We start from the raw sequence: 19,060 nt of genomic DNA on the forward strand, positions 1-19,060 counted from the left end.
ATTATCTTTCTAAAAATTGAAAAACGAAACTAATCGGAACAGAAATGCAAGTCAAGGTTACGATTTCATCCACGAATACTCGAATTGAATTGTAAAAGTACATCTGGCATCAATAAATACCTTTTAACTTCTAGTGGGCTGTTTTTCCTGTAGAAATATGTGTCATGTCTGGTTTGGTGGACTTAGCAGTATATAAATATTTACCATTTAAATTGTAATTGCAGTTATTTTATTGTAGTTTATCTCTCTTTCTGGATTTTGTAATATATACTTTATATAGTTATTGTTATCCGTCCAAATAATATGTGGAAATTACGGGAAATCACAGATAAAGTGTAAGTATTTATCTTCTGTCTGTTGCGTAAGTTTTTTTTCTTATTAAGATTTTTCACATGCTCGGCTTTCTATTTTTACAGCATTCAATATTAATGAAATGCAGTTGTTAGTTTTTTTCCTTTCACTTATAAGTAAAGCTGTTATTAAAAAAAATAAATAATCGTGTCACTACAATTTTGTGATGTCTCACTCTTGTATAATTTTGATTAAATTTTGAGTCTGCTCGTACAGAAACGTATATTGACATGAATATTTCAATAGCAGTTATGAAGATTGATTATTCAATTTTACGATACTATTACGATATAATTTTTTCGTTCCGCACAGCTAAACAAATAAACATCAATTGGTTGGTAGGTTATACTAACAAACATTTCCTGGTGAGCTTTTTTTTTTTTTTAATTTTTGCTGTGTAAGCCTCTTTGCCCCGGCTGTATATTTTTTGCTCTGGTGTTTGAGGTTATCAATTAATACCTGATAATTTATTCTTTCTTGTCAGTGTTTAGAAGTTTTTTTTTTCATTTTTTTTCTTCTGAAAACTAGCAGCATTTTTGCAAATAATGATAGCTAAATCAATAAGCATCAATAGGTTTGTAGGTTATTCTAACAAACATTTCTTGGGGATATTTTTTTAATTTTTGTTGTATGAGATACTGGATAATTTATTATAATATCTAGTCAGTGTTTAGAAATTTTTTTTCATAAACTGGCAGCATTTCTGCTAATAATATGTAATAAAACTACTTAAGTACTTATCAGAAATGTCCACTAGTTAAAATCTAATGGTGTGTGTCTAGTATGTTGAAAATATCTTAATAGCAAATTGTTTTTCAGTATGTGTACATGTTTTTGCTGAATCATCCCCAGACATTTAAACAATAATTAAAGTCTACTGAGTATGTCAATAAATATTACAATGTTAGATATGCCTAGAAGTTTCATTCTTCTCAATTAAAATCTGTGCTGAATATCTTCTAGGAATTCTTGGAACTGATAAAATCATTTGTGTTATGTAATAATGCCAACAATACACTTATGAAGACAGTCAATTATGCAATTAATCAGTAGATTTGACAGTCAGTAATCAGTACCTAATAATGGTTGTTTTGTTTAAAGAAATAACCTGTTTAAGTAACTTTTTATCAATGTTGTTGAGTTGTTAGATTATGTATTTATGAAAACAGTTAACTTCTAGTTGATCGAAAATACTGTAGACCAATAACAAGTGTTTGACCTGTTAGAAAAAACTCACTGGATTATTGTCATACATACATCAGGTGTATTCTAATTATAATTAAAATCATCTAAGAAACATTAAAACTGATTTGATTGAATAGTTTTAACTGATAAAATCTAAATCATTTTAGTTAGCTAATTGGATTTGACAAATGCTTAAAAAAAGTGCTGTTATTTAGTTTTAAATAAAATTTTAACCAGTAAACTAAATTGTTTCAAGATCAAATAGATTGCATTTTTTTAAATACATATAGATTGATTATACAAATCGAATAAAAAATTTTAATGTCGTAAATATTTTATTTTCGTATTTGAGTTTTTTATTTTTATTTTGATAATTATTCCTGTTTGGTTAGAGAGAGTAGTGAATAAGAGTAATGCTATGTTTTAATTTTGTTCATTAGCTCGTTTGTCTAGAAAAAGAAATGTTCAATAATATTTTAAATATCTTTTAGCACCAATGTGGTGATGAATTATACAGAAGTTGAAGCTAAAGTCCGAGAAGCCACTAATGATGACGCATGGGGACCTACGGGACAGTTAATGCAAGAAGTAGCACAGAGTACCTTTACCTATGAACACTTTCCTGAAGTTATGGGCATGCTTTGGAAACGAATGTTGCATGATAAAAGAAACTGGCGTCGTATATACAAGGTTTATATTATTTCTCAAAATATACTCAATTATAAATTTATATACCATTTTTTTTACAACAAAAAATTATTAATCTTTAAAAAAATTTTTTTTTGTATTTTTGTTACCCATATTTATATAATTTTGAATTTTTATGTGCAATTAATTTTATAATATGTAATGTTCAAATTGTATTATGCTAAAATGAGCAGCTAAAATGATAGATTTTATGTAATAAATGATACAGTCTTCCTATTCTTGATTTCTGATTAACGGGAAAATAATTTGAAATGTCAAAGTAATGACAATGTTTATATCTACCAGATCAATTTTAATTAAATATTGTCTCACGGCATTCTTCATGAATAGTTATGTTTATTAAATAAGCTTTGTTCATAAATTTTTTTTTCCGACAATATTAGTGAGTTGATTTTGCATAGATATTTGGATTAGAACTTAATCGAAGAATTGAACATGTTATTATCTACTCTTCTGTTTGTTTCATGTGGTGGCAAAATAGATGGATTTTTTTCAGTTGGAAACACTTTTAACCATACGTAAATGCATTATATCTATCGTTGGCTTTTAAAAATATGTAACATGCTATATAGTTATAAAAAAACTGATTTTTAATTATAAATTCATATACCCCTAAAAAATAAATTATAAATTTTTTTTCCTCAACAAAATACATTTTTTGTTGAGTACTTTTTTTGTCTTGAAACATTTTTAAATCTGAATAGGGATGAGTAAGAAAAATATGGTGATTGCAATAGATTGTGTAAACATTAACAACACTAGTATTAAATAGATTTGCGAAGTAGTACCTTAATTTCCTATGTAAAACTGTGGATTACCTTTTAAAAAACAGGAAAATCATCACCGCAGATAGTCTGTTTCTGTGTGTAATCTACCAAAATTATTTTCCAGGCATCAAATGTTGGAGGGGTTTTAGAATTATTTGTTGTTTTTCTTTGAGGGTTTTCCCTTCGGTGTTGCAAGTTCTCCATGCAGGTTATGCTTCGCTGCAGATAATATACTGGAAGTTGAGTTTCATAGATTTCGGAATTTTGATTGAAAACTATTAAATAGATATGTATAATCATCAGTAGTTTTTTTTTTGCTTAATAAAAGTTTATACTTAATAACAAAACTTTTTTTTTCCTGTAGTGTGATATTCTACTTTTTTGAAGAATGCTATATAATTTATATTCTTAGCCTTTATATTTTCCATAAATTCATTTAAACTAGGATTTATTAGCGACAAGTGTCCTATAAGATCTATTTTTTTTATACCTTTGTCTGAATTTAGGCTCTGCATGCATGCTTCGTGAAAATTTTTTAATCTTCTATTAATGTTCTCAAACTTTTCATATATTTTATGTTTTTACTTTATTGTCTATGATGATTTGAATAAAGAATGCAGTATATTTGCCCTTGTAGTTTTTTTTATTCATTACTAATTATAAAATACAGTAAAGTGGAAAGTTTTATGTGAAAGTCGAAGCTGGTCGCCAAAACTAGCTTGTTCTATAAAGTTAACCTTATATTGAAAAAGTAACAATAAGTTGCAGGGGATAAAAAAGGAATGAAATATAAGATCAAAACTTTTTGGATCTTGTGGAAAAAATTATCCAATGTAAGTAAATAGTGTATAATCTGTAGTTTGAGTGTTATATTTTACCTGTTGGATATTTTCTTTTAAATAATCTAATGAAAGTATGTTTTATTTAATGTTAATTAATATGAGCACTAACTATTTTTAGGTTCTTCTAAATCTGTTTTATCAAATAAACTTTCCTATTCTAATATTTTTTCTTACAAGTTTTAAAGATATTTATTTTTAAAAGTTTACAGTTAAGAATTCTGATATTTAACATTTCTTTTATTAGAAATTTTAAGTATATTTAACAATTAATTCAATATTGATATTATTTTTAATCTACTAAAACTAATTTACTTTAAAAAAAAACATGACTGCTTGAAATTTTTTAAAATATCAAGTTTTTACAGGTGTTACTTGTTTTTATAGTTATTTAGTGTGTTTACTTTATTACTATTACACCTGTTTAATAATATGGTTTTTTCTTTTCATTACAGTCTTTGCTGTTATTAGGTTATTTAGTTAAAAATGGGTCTGAGCGTGTGGTCACTAGTGCTAGAGAACATATTTATGATTTACGAAGTCTCGAAAATTACAGTCACATTGATGAATTTGGAAGAGATCAAGGAATAAATGGTAAGTTTATTTTGTAATTATTTTATTATATCTGGAAATTATTTATAGGTTAAGGGATTCCACCACCATATTTTCCAACCACTTAGTTTTAATTTTAATGCTTAAGTTACCATGGGTGCCAATCTGTCTTGAGAAAAAATCAGTAGATTAAATTTCATCAATTAATCTTTTTCCCATTTGTTTTTATTTAATTAATCATTTATATTTTTGTTCACTGTAAAAAAATAAATTTTTTTTTGGATAAAATAGTAAATTTCTATTTTATGTATAAACCTTTATCATGGAAAATTACGTTTTGAAGTCAGTGAGCTATAAGCTTTTGAAAATTCTATTAAATAATGCTAGTTTTGAATTGAAATTTTTTTAGAGTGGCATCCATGTCAAACTAGATGCTTAAGATTACATCTAAATTCCCTTAGTCTTGAAAATTTTTAAATTTTATATTTCATTTTGCTTAGAAATTAAATAAAATGTTTCAATTAAGAGAGTAAAATGTAAGTTAATCCCTTTGCAGAATTCCTCCTGTTTATTAGTGTGCCCTGCTGTTTATTACAGTATTTGCAGATTATTTTTCATTCAAGTTTTATTTTTAAGAAGCGAACAAGCAAATGAAAGAAAATTGCTGGGACTTATTTTTCAAACATCTCTAAACTTGTTTCGAATAAAAACTAAAAAGCAGAATTGAGAGAACACCACAATGAACAAAAATTAACGATTTTTTTTTATAAAGTAAAGAAACTATGTAAAAAAACTATTTTCTTTCTAATGACTCAATTTGCAATAAGTCAGCTATAATAACTCAATTCTAATAATAGTGCTGCTAATATTTTGAAACTTAGACTATAGTTAATCTTCAATTGCAACTAAATATGTCTTTTCAGGTGTATCAGTCATGTAACTTAGATCATGAATTATTTATATTGGTTTAAATTGATGTTTAATTTTGTAGTTCGTCAAAGAGTGAGGGATCTTATAGAGTTTATACAAGATGATGATAAATTAAGAGAGGAGAGGAAAAAGGCAAAGAAAGCCAAAGATAAATATATTGGAATGTCTTCAAACTCAATGGGAATTGGGTAAGGAGGATATTGTAATTTAAATCTACTGCACAGTATTTGTATTTTGGCAATATGAATTTTTCTTTACTTGATTATCTCCGTTATAGCAGTGGAAAATCTAGTAATAAATTTGATGATGAATTTCATGATGGATTTAAATCTAGACTTCCTCGATTTGATCTTGGGAAGGGTCGAAGCTTTGAAGATTCTCCTGACCAAAGGTAGTATAAATTCTTTAAATTAGTAGCTTTTTGAGTATCTGCCTTTTTTAAGCTTGTTGTATAATGTTAAATTCTAACAGTAACTGTAAGGAATTTTAGCTTTATTTATAATGGAAATATTAATATAAAATGGTGATATTTTAGACAAATCCTTGAAGCAATGTATCTAGAGAAGAAATGTTTATAACTGAAATGTAGAAAATATTATAACCTTATGACAGTGTTCTCCCTAAACGTTTTTTGGAGGCTAGCTCGCCTTGCTTGTCCTTTGATCCTAGTAAATGTGCCCTCTTTGCCGTTTTTGTAAAAATGAGCTGTCATCCCTTAAAAAAACAGCATTTTTTTTTATTTTATTCATATTGCATTTTGAGAAAAAATTACACCACTGTTTAAATAATAATTGCACACTGGTAAAATTATGTGTTTAAAGTTTAATTCTGATTACTATTACAAATATTTAATTTGTTAGGATTATTCTCAACTGGTAATATTTTTATAATCTTTTTTGGGAAGGGAGGGGGGAGAGAATATTTATAAATTTTTAAGTGATTTTGACAACTTTTTTTAAAAAAAAATTGGACCTTTAAATTTTTATTTTCTCAATTTTTAATTTGAATTATCGAAGAAAAACCTTTCAAGTTTATCAATTAATTATTGTTTGTTGGTTTACTTTTTTGAGAAAAAAATATGCACAGAGATTGCCTTTTAACATGCCTTTAATTATTTTTATAAACTACAAATTTTTCTCTTATTTTGAGAGAGAGAATTACTTGTTTGAAATATACATATAAAATTGTATAAGAGCATAATTAAAAAATTGAGGATAAAATTCAGTTACTACTTAGTATTACACATTTTGATAAAGTTATACAGTGTTCAGCGAGTGCCCTTTCAAAACTCAAAGTGCCCTTTTGAGAGAGAAAGCCCCCTGATCTTTTTTATTCCTAGAGAGAACTCTGCTATAGAATTACAAGAATGTAATTCAAACAATTTTAATGCCTATGTGTTTGTTGTATATTTTAAATGCCTTAAAATGATGAAAATAATATATTTCAGTAATGATGAAGATCGTAAGTCTGAAAGCGACGATAAACCAGACTATAAAGATGAGGATGCAGAGTCCCAAGGAGAAAAAACATTTCAGAAAGTCACTCGAGCTGATAATAAAAGTGCTCCTAAAAGTAATCGCAAGATAGATTTAGGGGCTGCTGCAAATTTCGGTAAAGATCATAGCTCAAATGTGAGTGTGCCCTAAAATATGTGTCTCACAAAATAATCATTCAAAAGTAAATTATAACTGTTTGATTTTTCTCTTTTTAGAATTCCTCACCTGTGAAGCAAGTGTCACTGATCGATACTTCTCCTAAAAAAGAAGCTGGCGGCGATGAAGAAGATTTGTTTGCTAGTATTTCAAGTATTTCAGTTTCTTCCCTTACGAATAATGGATTAGGTAGTGTAAATTTTTAACTTGCAGAAATGTTTTAATTATCATGCAAAATTATTATCAATTTTATAGGAAAACAGGGATTTCAATTGCAACAGATTTTGCATATTTTCTGTGTTGTTTCAGCTTTATATGTAACTATGTATTCAGCTTCTTTTGTAATTTTATATGTAACTATCAGCTTTATATGTAAATTTTTTTATATAAATATTTTTGATGTTGAAAAATCACTCCACTGAAAATTTTCTATCAGTCACTTTCCAAAATCGATAAAAACTATTGCAAAATCTACTTTAAATAGATAGATTAAGAATGAGGTGGCGGTTTGAGTTTTCCATGTAGCATATGTGTTGCATAAATTAAATTGAGATTTGTATGATCAGTTTTGCTATTTACATTACATGTTTATTGTTTAATTTCTAATAGCTATTACTATCACATTTTATGAAAAGATTGCAAACATTCCATTATTCATAGATAATTTAAACATTTTCCAAATCCTACATTTTCAGCCAATCTGTTAGATAAATGAACATTTTATTAAGAGTTTGAACAAAGAACTTGCTGTAACTTATTAATATGTAGTATGTTAAATTTTGTACTTTTCATCCTATGAAGTAATAGCTAAATGAAATTTATAAATGTGGTTTATATGAAGAAATCTTATTTATTGTTCTTTTCATCCTTTTTTTATTATAATCTCATGCCTGTTTTTTTTTTTTAAAAAATCTCTCTCTGTTCTGAGTTTATCCATTGATTCATTTTCATTTTCTCCACTAGATTCTGCAAATGGTGACTTTGCCGATTTCTCGAGTTTCAAAAGTGCAGCCGATTCGAAGTAAGTGAAGGTCAGTACTAATGAATATCATTAGAACTAATGAATATCTTGGATTGTAAACTTCTGTTGTTCAATTTCCAGGCAAGAGGATTTTGCAGACTTTGTGTTTAATTCCACTTCTACCACAAATTCAGGCAGTGAATCTTTGAACTTTTTGGATACAAGTGTTGTTACGACTCCTACACCCGCATTCCAGTCTTTGCCAACTGCTGGTCTTCCACCTATACAGCCAGTGGGTGCTTCTGTTATGTCACCCCCTCTTACTCCACTTAGTGCCTCACAATCCCCTATGATGTCTCCTGTTTACCAGCCTGTCCTTGGTGCTCCTATGGGTATGATGCCCACTTCCCCCCTTAGTAGTAATATACCTAACCCAATGATGATGCAACCACAGTTGACGAACTTACCACCCACCAATATCATGTATCCTATGGGGTACATAGGTGGCAATATGTTCTCACAAGTAAGTTATTGAAGACTTCCATTTGTATGGCCTAATATAGTTCTAAGATTTAGTTCAATGCTTGCTTAGACGATCTAGAGCGCTTTTAATTTTTTATAAAATTTATCTTCTAAATATGTATCTTGGAACCTCATTTTAGCATTGAAAATAAAAACCCTTAACAATTTGCTAATTGTACGAATTGCATCTGAGTATAAGAGAAATCTCTCAGATCGGTCGGGTACTGATTGTTTACTAAACTGGCAGACCTCCCCGATGGGTCAGCAAAGTGTTAATTACCTGTCTAATATTGTTTTCTAAATTTGCTCGAGTATTGATCGAAGGGAATATATGTGCCTGTTTCAAAGAGCCTTGTGGCAGAATTTTTTCGAGCTATCTGCGACAAAACTCTCTAGCACTAATATCTTTCTGCAAGATACTTTTAATAATAACAAAAGTATTGTGTTTACAACAAAGCTATATAATTTTTTTTTAATTGAACATATAATAATTTTTTATTCTAATATAATGGTGAATATTCTCACATGGCGTTGGGGGGTCTGAAATCCACAAATTATTTTCTTCTTAGCATTCTGTAAATAATCATCACAATAGATAATCACGAAATCCATTGTAGTACTGGCCGTAAAAAAGATCGATGATGAAATCACGCGAATCGGACTTCTCAAATGCGTTTATAATAAATGGAACGCGTCAAAAAGTGCTTATTTAAAAAGTGTGGCTGCGATTCTGCCATGGGGTCAAAGAGTAGAATAAGTTATGGATTGTCAAAGCTACAAAAGTCTTATTTATTGTCTTAAGTTTAAAATATTCACTATGTTAAAAAATATGATTTTGTTATTGGAATGTTTACTTCATTGTAAAACATATTTTCTTGAAATCCAAATAATTTTATTAAAGTCAAGTTTTTTATTTTAATGAAACTGTTTTGAAAGTTTTGGTTCTAAAAACGTCCATAGGAATCCAAAAACTATACTAGGTGAGTCTAAACAAGACGGCAAAACTTTAGTGGACGGATTGAAAGCATTTGCACAATCAGTATTCATCGTGGAATATAAGATCGGAATACAAGCAGTGATAAATTAAAAAGTAGTTATTTTTAACATGCAATTAAAAATTTTATGAGCTTTATTTTGTTAAATTGTTAAGTTAATTATTTATTTGTTACTACTACGTACATTTTGTAAAATAGCAGTAGTATGAAAGCATAGCAATCAATCCTGTTGAACATACATTATTATTAATTATATTCTATATAATTAATGTAACTTGAAATTATTTAGGCAGCTAGTGAAACAGAATAAAAGATATACATTGCTTTTTCTATTAGTTGTCCAATTTAATTTCTCGTTCTTAAGTGCCTCTCAACTATGCCTTAAAAAGCTATCTCAAGTTGACCATATTATCCCAAACATTAAAAATGTATTTTCACTGTAAACTTTTCTTAAGTATGATGAAATGTTATGTTAAATATAATTCTTAAAGATAAATGATAATTATTTTATTTCAGCCAAATGATTTCTTTTGGGTAAGTTACTATGTTAAAAAAATTAATTATTTGATATAAACATTTTAGTTGTAAAAATCTGGATGTATCTCATGAGTTGAATATCAAAAATAGGAAATTCAAGAAAATAAATTAAACATTAAAATATTTTCTGAAAAGTTTTTTTTTTTTTTTTAAATGAAAAATTTGTTTTCTTAACGAACTTGATTTTTTAAAATTTATTTTATGAGAATGTTCCTTGAAGAAAATGTTCATGAGAAAATGCTGCTTTGTATAACATTAAAAACAGAAATTAGTATGATTCTTAGATTTTAAATTCTCAATGAGGAACCTTGTAGAGGTGAGTTTGAGAAGATAAAGGTCAATGTGAAACAGTAAAATTTATTTTCACCGTTTCAAGCTAGTTTTTTATATCTGTCTCAGGGAATTTATAATTAGCTACTGCTTTTTTAAATTTTGGTCATCTTAAAAGTGCTTTGTGTTATGCTAATTTCCAATTTTTTGTCAAATTACTAAAATTGGGAAAAGTTGCTTGTCTGTTAATTGTTGCACAAACTTTCTTAACTGATTTTAGATGTGAACCACTGATTTTGAGTGATGTCTACTAAATTTATTTATATACAAGCAATACTGTTGTCTAAGTCATTTAAACCATGAAAAAGTAAATAAAAGTATTTGCAATATTTTTCATGCTGTTGTGTAGGATAGTTGGATCTTACGGTGATGCTAATGTCTAGGATCCAGAATTATGCTTCTTTTTAGGAGTTTTAATTGAGGTTATTATGTAGATATCAGGAATAATAACTCTAAGGCACAGTGGAATGTTTCTTTAATCTTATTAATAATTTTATTTTTAGTTCCTTTAAATTTAATGCTTAACTTTCTCTCTTTTATTGTAATTAATCATTTTAACCCTCTAAGCACTTGATAAAATTGTACAGAAATTTGTACTGCTGTTTTTGTCATATAATATGAGAGAAACTGATTTTTGTTCCTGAAAAACCTCTTTCTATAAGTTCAGAAAAAAGCGAGGACTAATGCTCAGAGGGTTAAATGTTTATAGCTTAATTTTTTTTAAAGCTACTAACATTTTTCCTTTTTTTTTTTAATAGCCTTCCTCCTTACCCATAATATCCACATCATCAACTGTGCCTAACCATTCCTCTATTCAAGATTTGAGGGTGATTGTTTTATTTTCTTTTGTTGTTTATGCTTGTAGAAAAATTTAATTAATCTTTTTTACATATTTTTCTTTTTTGTTTACAGTCATCTAGGAATACATGGAGTGATGCTTTAGGAACTGTTAATATCAATGTAGATAACTTAGCTCCAGCAAGTAAATATGACAAGCAACCAGCTCCTAGTATGAATCAACTTGCAGGTATAATTTTTAATCTATTTTATCTGAAAGAATTAGTATAAAAATAGGACATGTATTTGATCCAATTTATATTGTCTGTAATTCATGTTTTTTTCTTCTTTATAGTTATCTTTGATAAATAAGAAGGGAATTAATTTTTTTATCTGTTAGTACAACATTTCAAAAGTACTTTCCTTAACTTCTCAGGTTTTTCAGAAAAACTTCTGTAGGATTTTGTTTTGTTAAAGATTTAAAAAATCTTTAATCCATACAAATTTTTAGATTAGTTAATCTAAAAATTTGTATGGTTCAAAACAACTGAAGGTAATTTTAGAAGGAATAGAGCATTGTAATTGAGCTCTAACAACTTTTATCAGGTTTTCAAATACTTGTAAGGCCCTGCATTTTCTTGGTAAAAACGTAGCCAGGTGAAATGGTTTCATTTTTAATAAGACCTCTTACTCTCAATTTTCCATCTTGCCATGTAATGTAGCATGTGATATCTCACATGTGTTCTTGATCATGAACAAAGTGCAGTTTCTACGTTCTAATTTGCATATGCGGGAGAATCTCCAGTAATTTTTTCTTATAAGAGATCTCCCCCAGAAAAAATTTTGAAATTCGAATTTGTTATCACAAAAATTTTCATTTGGGGCAAAATTCTATATGCCACTTATCAGTAATTGACACTAACTTTCTGAAAAACTAAATATTCTTAATTATTTTTCATGATATTTTACTTAATTTCTCACTTATGCACATTTCCTAAATTTTTCTTTCTGTAATATTATGCTGGTATGATTTTTATTAAAGTGTTGTTATAGTTATTAAGAAATATATTTTGTTTAATTTTTTTTCCTTCTGTATCACAGGTTCTAACATGAATGCATTAAACATGAACAATATTGCTATGGGGATGCAACATATGACACTTAATCAACCTCTTATTGGTATGTTTATTTTATTATGCAATTTTTTAATGAGGAATATATCTATAGTGTATTGCTATGAACAATATAAATATGACAGGGTGGCCACCCACCTTGAAAACCTGGAATTATCAGGGAATTTTTTTATACTGGAAAAAACCAGGAAAAGTCGGGGGAAATTTGGATAAAATCCTGGAAAAATCAGGGAATTTTAAAGAAAAGCTGGAATTTTTTTCTTAATTTAAATTATTTTATCATCTGTTACATCTACTTTATTTAGATGAAAATTTATTGTCAAACAGTTGAAATATCATCAACTGAGCAATAATTCTCTCCATTATTATCCTGCTAAACTAGAATGCCATATAGTATTTTATGATCTAACTATATGTTAACATTTAACTTTACTGCTTTGTTGGTAAATATTTGATTTTTTATTCTAAATTTCGAATTGCGTATTAATCACAATGTCGAAAGTTCATAAATGTTGCTTTGATTCTAGAGATATTTCCAAAGCTATTTCTTTTTTTACCCATAAAAGCTGATGTTAAATGATATATAAACTTAGAATATGAAATTTTTTTTTTATATTTGTTTATTAGAAAGAAGGAAAACGAAACTTTGTTTTTCTTGTTCTGCACTGTACAGGTACAGGTTTTAAGTTGGTTAACCAGATGACCAAAATTTTAAACTTAATCAGGGTTGCCACTCCAGAGGGAAAACCTGGAAAATACAAGGAATTTAAAAATCACCTAATATAACAGGAAAAATGCATGGAATTTTGATTTTTTCTTTACAAACTGGTTAAAAAATACAGGGAATTTTGTTTCTTATTTTTGTCTTTTAAAAAATGGTGCCCACTCAAAGCGTAATGTATAGGATATTTAACCATGATATTTCAGCTATACTAAACTATTTAATTTACTATAGCATTATTTAAGTATGTTCAGCTGTTTTTCCAGCAATTAAAACTAATAAATATAGTGAGCCCAATATATCTCACACAAGAGCACAGTAATTGTTGTTTCCTCTTAATATATTGTGTATAATAAGTACAGGGAAAACACAGGGAATTTTTTTTCCAGATTTGAGTGGCAACCCTGTTAATGTTAAGTAAATAATATATCATTTTCAAGGTAAAGAATCGAAGATTTTGAAATAATGACTTTTAACTTAAAAATAATAAGTTACAGACTGTTAAATGAAGGGCTACATCATTTGAAATTTTTAACCGTGGTAAGTGAATCTCCAAAAAAGTACAGTTATTTATTTAAAAAAATTCCCACCAATAGTAGAAAAAGTAATAATTAAAGTGAACTATAACAAAACAGGTTATTTTGCACAAATGTGTAGAAATATTTCAAATTTTGATTTACAAAAACAATTATCAAGGTACACTTTTGATATTTTACATGCAACATAAAAAAAGTTTTGTACTCTGCTACTAGTATTTAACATAATGAAATTATTTTTGTCTGTTTAAAGCAAGATTTTGATGATAGTAAATATTTTTATTGTAAATACCTAATTTAAAAAAGACACACTGACCTGGAAATTGTAAGATTTTTACTGGAAAAATCAGGAAAATTTGAAACCTGATTTGAGTGGCCACCCTCTATAAAGATTTCTGAACATTTCATTCATAAATATTTTCTAAAATATTGATTCATAAATTTTTTATTACTTTGTTGATTCTTAATTTGTATAGGAATCTTATTATATTTATAGTATCTAATTTTTGTTTTTTGCTTTAAATTATTTTTAACTGTTAATTACAGATTGTTACTGTTTGTTACATTGTTTTATAATGACTATTTATGTAAATATATTAATTGATTCAGCGTTTCATCCTCTTTTAGGATATTAACTAAAAGTCTTCCCACTTCTAAGGAAGATGCTAACCATTTTGAGCACCTGTTAATATTCTTTATAGATTCTGACCAGACATACTCCATTAATAACCATTTTGATATAGTTTAAATTCAGAGAAATCTTTGATTGGGGCAATTTTGCACTAGATAATGTAGCAGGGCATATTCCGTATGTAACGCTGATCAAATAATTTAAGCACGTCTCTTTTATTCCATTATGATAGTTTTAAAGAGCCTATAGCCAGGTTCGTAGGGTGTTGGGCCCATGTCGGAGAGGTCACGAGTTCGAGCCCTGCCGGCCGAAGGCCCTCCGTGAAGTAAATGGTGACTGATGCAGGTTAAATCTGTCTGGTCACGAAGTCCTCCGAGTTCCCATAACAAATTATACGTCTGGGGGTGCTGATTTAGAAATTGATATCATTCTCTGGTTCAGGTCCAAGTTACCATTTGTGGATGAATGTATGAATGGGTTCGTCCTGTCAAACAGGATGTGACGTGTGTGTGGCTGAAGTCGTATTCTTGGCCGCTGATGGCGCCACTGGAAAATAAGATACGCACCCTCTGTCTTAAATTTGTTTGGTTTCACCTAGCAGGCTTGCTGGTATTGGCAAGTGGCATTAGAGACAACAATGATAATTTTAAAATTTTTCAGATGCTCTATTTTGTGATTTCTTCATTGGTTTGTATTTTATTTAAGGACCTTTTTGCTAAAAGTTTAAAAAACTATTATATAATATTAAATTTGATGCATTTTGCCACTGAAGTTTCATTTAAATTAAAGTTTGCTGGTCACAAAATAGTTTTTGAAACTTTTTCATAAATTATTTTTTGTTAACATCCATTTGTTTTGTTTTCAATCTCTTGCTCATCATTCATAGTCTGTCTTTTCAAATTAACAGATACTGTGAATTTTGATATGTATTATTTTATCTTTAAAATAGGTTCGGCTGTACCCACTGTTATGAGTCCTGTGACGAGCAACGTGATGGGAGGTCTAACATCGCCACCTGGTGTAGCATTTCAAAGATCAATGTTTAATAGCCCCGGAAATCTTGGTACATAAAACTGCTCAGCAATTGATGAAGCATCTTAGTTTTCCCAAAGGAACCGTTCCAGGAATGCATTGCTAACTGTTAGTGGCATTTCTAAGAAATCTTAACATACATGAACTTGTTTGAAATTAACTCAAAATAAAAAGATGCTAATCACTATTCAGTCATTTTAATTGAATAAAAAGAAATGTGTTGTGTTTTTAAAAAAAAAGTGTGTGAATGGAGCGGTGTATCGGCATGGATACAAAGAAGCTTTTTACCTAGGTCACTTATTTGGAAGAATGGACTCAAAATCTTTGTTGTGTTACGTTAAGATTAACAGTGCACCGTCTGTCTTTCTGTTGTTGATTCATAATCATTTTTTTTATTGAAGTTTTATTTTGTCATCTGATAAAGATTTAATCGAGAAGTAGAGGAAGAATGGATGTTATTTAGAGTGTTTGTTTTAAATTGTGGGCTTCAGTTTACTCCTGAGTTTCCGACACTGTTATACAACTACTGACATTGCAATATTTATGTTGGATTTCTTTTAATAAAAGATAGATGAAAAGATATAGTTTATTCCCCTTGTTTTCTCACACATGGACTTTCTATATCTTGCATCAAATCCTCTAAATTGCAATTTTCAGTCATGAGAAAATAAAGTACGCATGGTTTGTAAATCATATGATTACAGTTCATAATATTATATTAAACAAAAACTAGTCATGTGCACTTGAGATTCTCAAATAACATGATGTAGCATTGGAAAAGTAATCAATTTAAACGTTATCATTCTTGTTAGTTTACAATGACCTTTGTTATACTATAGTTTTTTTTCCCCTCTGCATTCCTCATTTAATAAGATATGCCGTATTATTTTGTGATAGTAGCTATTTAGTTTTAATCTTTGTACATTTTATTCCTGTTATGTACTTAATTCAAAAATTATAATGCTAACCCAATTTTCCAACCTTTAAGTGAGTGTGGGATATTCAGGAGTTTATTGTAAATGTTTTGTGTGTCGTGCATATGCTTATTATATTTTCATAATATCTATTCTATTTTGTAACGAAGGTTGTTTAAGACTGTGCGAACTAACTTTTACTATAATCAGAAAGTCATATGTTTCCTTCCTATGTTAAGTTTTTTATTTGTGAAGAATAAATTTGTCTAAAATATCAGGAAGATGATGATTTGTCTTTTAAAGTTGTGCTTTAGTATGTATAAATTTTTTTTAACTATGAGAAGAGAAAGTCTTGGCATTAGAATTTAATTAATTTTTTTCCTAAGTATAATAAGTATTAATAATCGAGTTTCAGCAAGTTCTCTTATGTTTTTAATAAATAAATATTAATTGAAAGAAGTTTTCTACTTTTATAGATTAGAACTTTTGATAATTGTTTTCTTAAAACTGTTTCCTCCTAGCATAATCTGCCTTATAAGGAATAATTTTTTTTTTGTACACTAGCGATGCGCCAGGTTCAGAATTTTGTTTGTTGCATAACTACAATACCTATTTGTTTATACAATCTTTATATTGTTACATATTTATTGCATTAACCAGTCTGTTTTATGATTGGCTAACCTATGATTGGATAAGTTGTTTTAAGATTACATCTATGAATAATTTTATGGATGTAATTATAATAATTTAACAATTAATTTATTAAAATTTGTATGGAAAGCAAGAGATTGTGTAAATTCCTTATCAGACAAAGTTGCATTTGATTTTTAATTGTCATTTTTTGCATGCATTTGTATACATGCAGTCAAACCTCGATTTAATGAACTGAGAGTCTTTTATCTTTTAATTCGGAGTTATTTATAGTATCGAGACCCCCAAAAATTTTTGTTTGCACTTACCTAACGGACCAATCTAAGAACTACACGGAATTGTTTGTTATTAGAAAGTTTGTGTATTCACTTTTTATTCAACAGTTAAAAATGCAAGGGACTTCGGGACTGCCTTAAAATGATGGGACTTGCACTAGTTAATACCACTTGTGTTATCGAAAATCCCATGTTCGGATAGTATTTTTCATTTGCATTTTTTAAAACTTAATCCCAACATTACCTCACAAAGTATTAGAGAATTTAAAATATTGGCTTTGTTTATTTTTTCTGTAATCTTGTCCGAGGAGGCTATTATTTTCCTTGTGAACAACTTTATGCTATCAACGTTCACAGAACAGATTATTCTAAGGTTTAGTGGCTGATGTATTAGAGAATGTCATTAAAAATACCAAAAATCTTTCTGGTTTTTAAAATTTTGTAAATTAGAGGTTTTTTATTCATCAGATTGGGTTTTATGTCTTTATTTTAATTGGGATTTTACAAAAAAAAATGTTCAAATCTAGATATTTCGTAAATAGGGGTTGATTAAATCAGGGCTGTCTGGGAAATATATTAAAAGCTCGGGAAATATAATTATTTCAAACTGTCTGAGACAAAGTTGCTGTTGATTTACTTTCTGTGCACCTTCAAATGAGTGTACATTTTTTGCATGCATTTTCCACTCTCCTGAATGATTGTGTTTTCTGTTATTCTTAAACTATTTTGAGAAGGAAAATATCTACAGACCATTCATTTTTAAAACTGAAGTGCTATTTCATATTTCTTGTTTAATTCACATATTTATTTATGCAGACAAAATATTGTATTTATTATCCAATTGTTATATTAGGTATCACTAGAGTTTCAAATTTAAAGTGAATTGTTGCTGCCATTTCAGTGCAATTGAAAATTGTTATTTTGCAATCCATTTCAAAGTTTTACTCATGAGTAGCTGAATTAAAATTTGTTGAGTGTGTTTCATTATAAGAATGGCAGCATTTATATGTGATGTTTTTAAAAATTTGTAGACATATATTTTTAAGTTTCTTTCATTTCTTTAAAAGTTGTATTTAAGCTAACAGAAGGAGAAAAATGCCTTTAAAATAATTTGCAATTTATTGTGAGAGTTATCAACAATGTAATTACAAGTTTTTTTTTAATGCATGTTTGTCTACATTATAATCCATATTCATTTGCATTATTATGAAAAATACGCATATGTACGATGAAAGACATTTTTATCATAAATATGCATATTTCATTATTTGCTATGAACTGTTTATCAGTGTACTGACATATTTATATGGAGACAATAAATTAAACTTTTAAATTAGTATGGAATCTACAAAGTTTAGTGTGTGGTTAATGGAATATGTACCCATTTTATTTATTTTTAAAGTAATTTGTGAAAAATAGGAAATTCAATATGTAATGTATACTTTTCTACTTATTCTGATAATTTTTATGTTTTATGTCTTTCAAGCATGACTGTAGCTATAGTTTGTTATGTTTGTACTTATGAAAATGATTAACTGTTGCTTATACTTTGCTTATTTGGTCTTCAGGGTCATTACTAATATAAATATGGATGTATAGAAATAAAAATTGTACAGATTTGTTAGTTTCCTTGTTAGGATGTTTCTGTCTCATAAAATTGTGTTTATTACGAACTCAATGGTAAATACTTTTTAAATTTAAAATGTGATATTATTCTTTTTTAAATTATAATTAATTATATTTTTCTTTTTTTTCCCTTTTAAAAAAAAACTATGTTCAAAAATAAATTGTGAGTTAATTTTTTTCCGAGTGACTTTAGAATTTTATTGAACAGAAATGAATAAATTAATAAAAAAAAACTGAATCTGAAAAAAGTGGAATGCTTTTTTTTAAATAAAGTACTTTTTATATCCGCATAACTTAAAAGTTATAACTGTATTTCTATTGATTTTATGTACCTATTTTTCACAACTTGGAATTGCCTTTGCGATAGTCATAATTTTCTAACACAGAACGATATTATACCTACCTGTTTTAGATGCTTTTTCACAGCCTGTCAAG

The 19,060-nt window shown here is 28.0% G+C and overlaps 1 protein-coding gene across 7 annotated transcripts; it reads left to right on the forward strand.

Annotated features, from left to right (window-relative positions):
• Nucleotides 1–106: 106 nt before the first annotated feature.
• On the forward strand, nt 107–18,623 carry LOC107454567 (clathrin interactor lqfR). Of its 7 annotated transcripts, none has more exons than XM_016071807.3 (14): nt 107–335; nt 2,028–2,226; nt 4,306–4,444; nt 5,394–5,520; nt 5,613–5,723; nt 6,780–6,963; nt 7,044–7,173; nt 7,948–8,005; nt 8,087–8,468; nt 9,979–9,996; nt 11,088–11,156; nt 11,242–11,356; nt 12,208–12,285; nt 15,077–18,623. In XM_016071807.3, the coding sequence occupies exons 1-14, from the start codon at nt 304–306 to the stop codon at nt 15,196–15,198; spliced, it is 1,764 nt and encodes a 587-aa protein (XP_015927293.1). In that variant the 5' UTR covers nt 107–303; the 3' UTR covers nt 15,199–18,623. The 7 variants fall into 7 exon arrangements, with proteins under 7 accessions (XP_015927293.1, XP_071035229.1, XP_015927292.1 ...); XM_016071806.3 differs by having other exon boundaries at nt 108–335; nt 5,610–5,723; XM_071179128.1 differs by lacking the exon at nt 9,979–9,996.
• Nucleotides 18,624–19,060: the final 437 nt, after the last annotated feature.

This window comes from Parasteatoda tepidariorum, chromosome 3, assembly GCF_043381705.1.
Source record: "Parasteatoda tepidariorum isolate YZ-2023 chromosome 3, CAS_Ptep_4.0, whole genome shotgun sequence".
In the NCBI taxonomy this organism is placed as follows: Eukaryota; Metazoa; Arthropoda; class Arachnida; order Araneae; family Theridiidae; genus Parasteatoda; species Parasteatoda tepidariorum.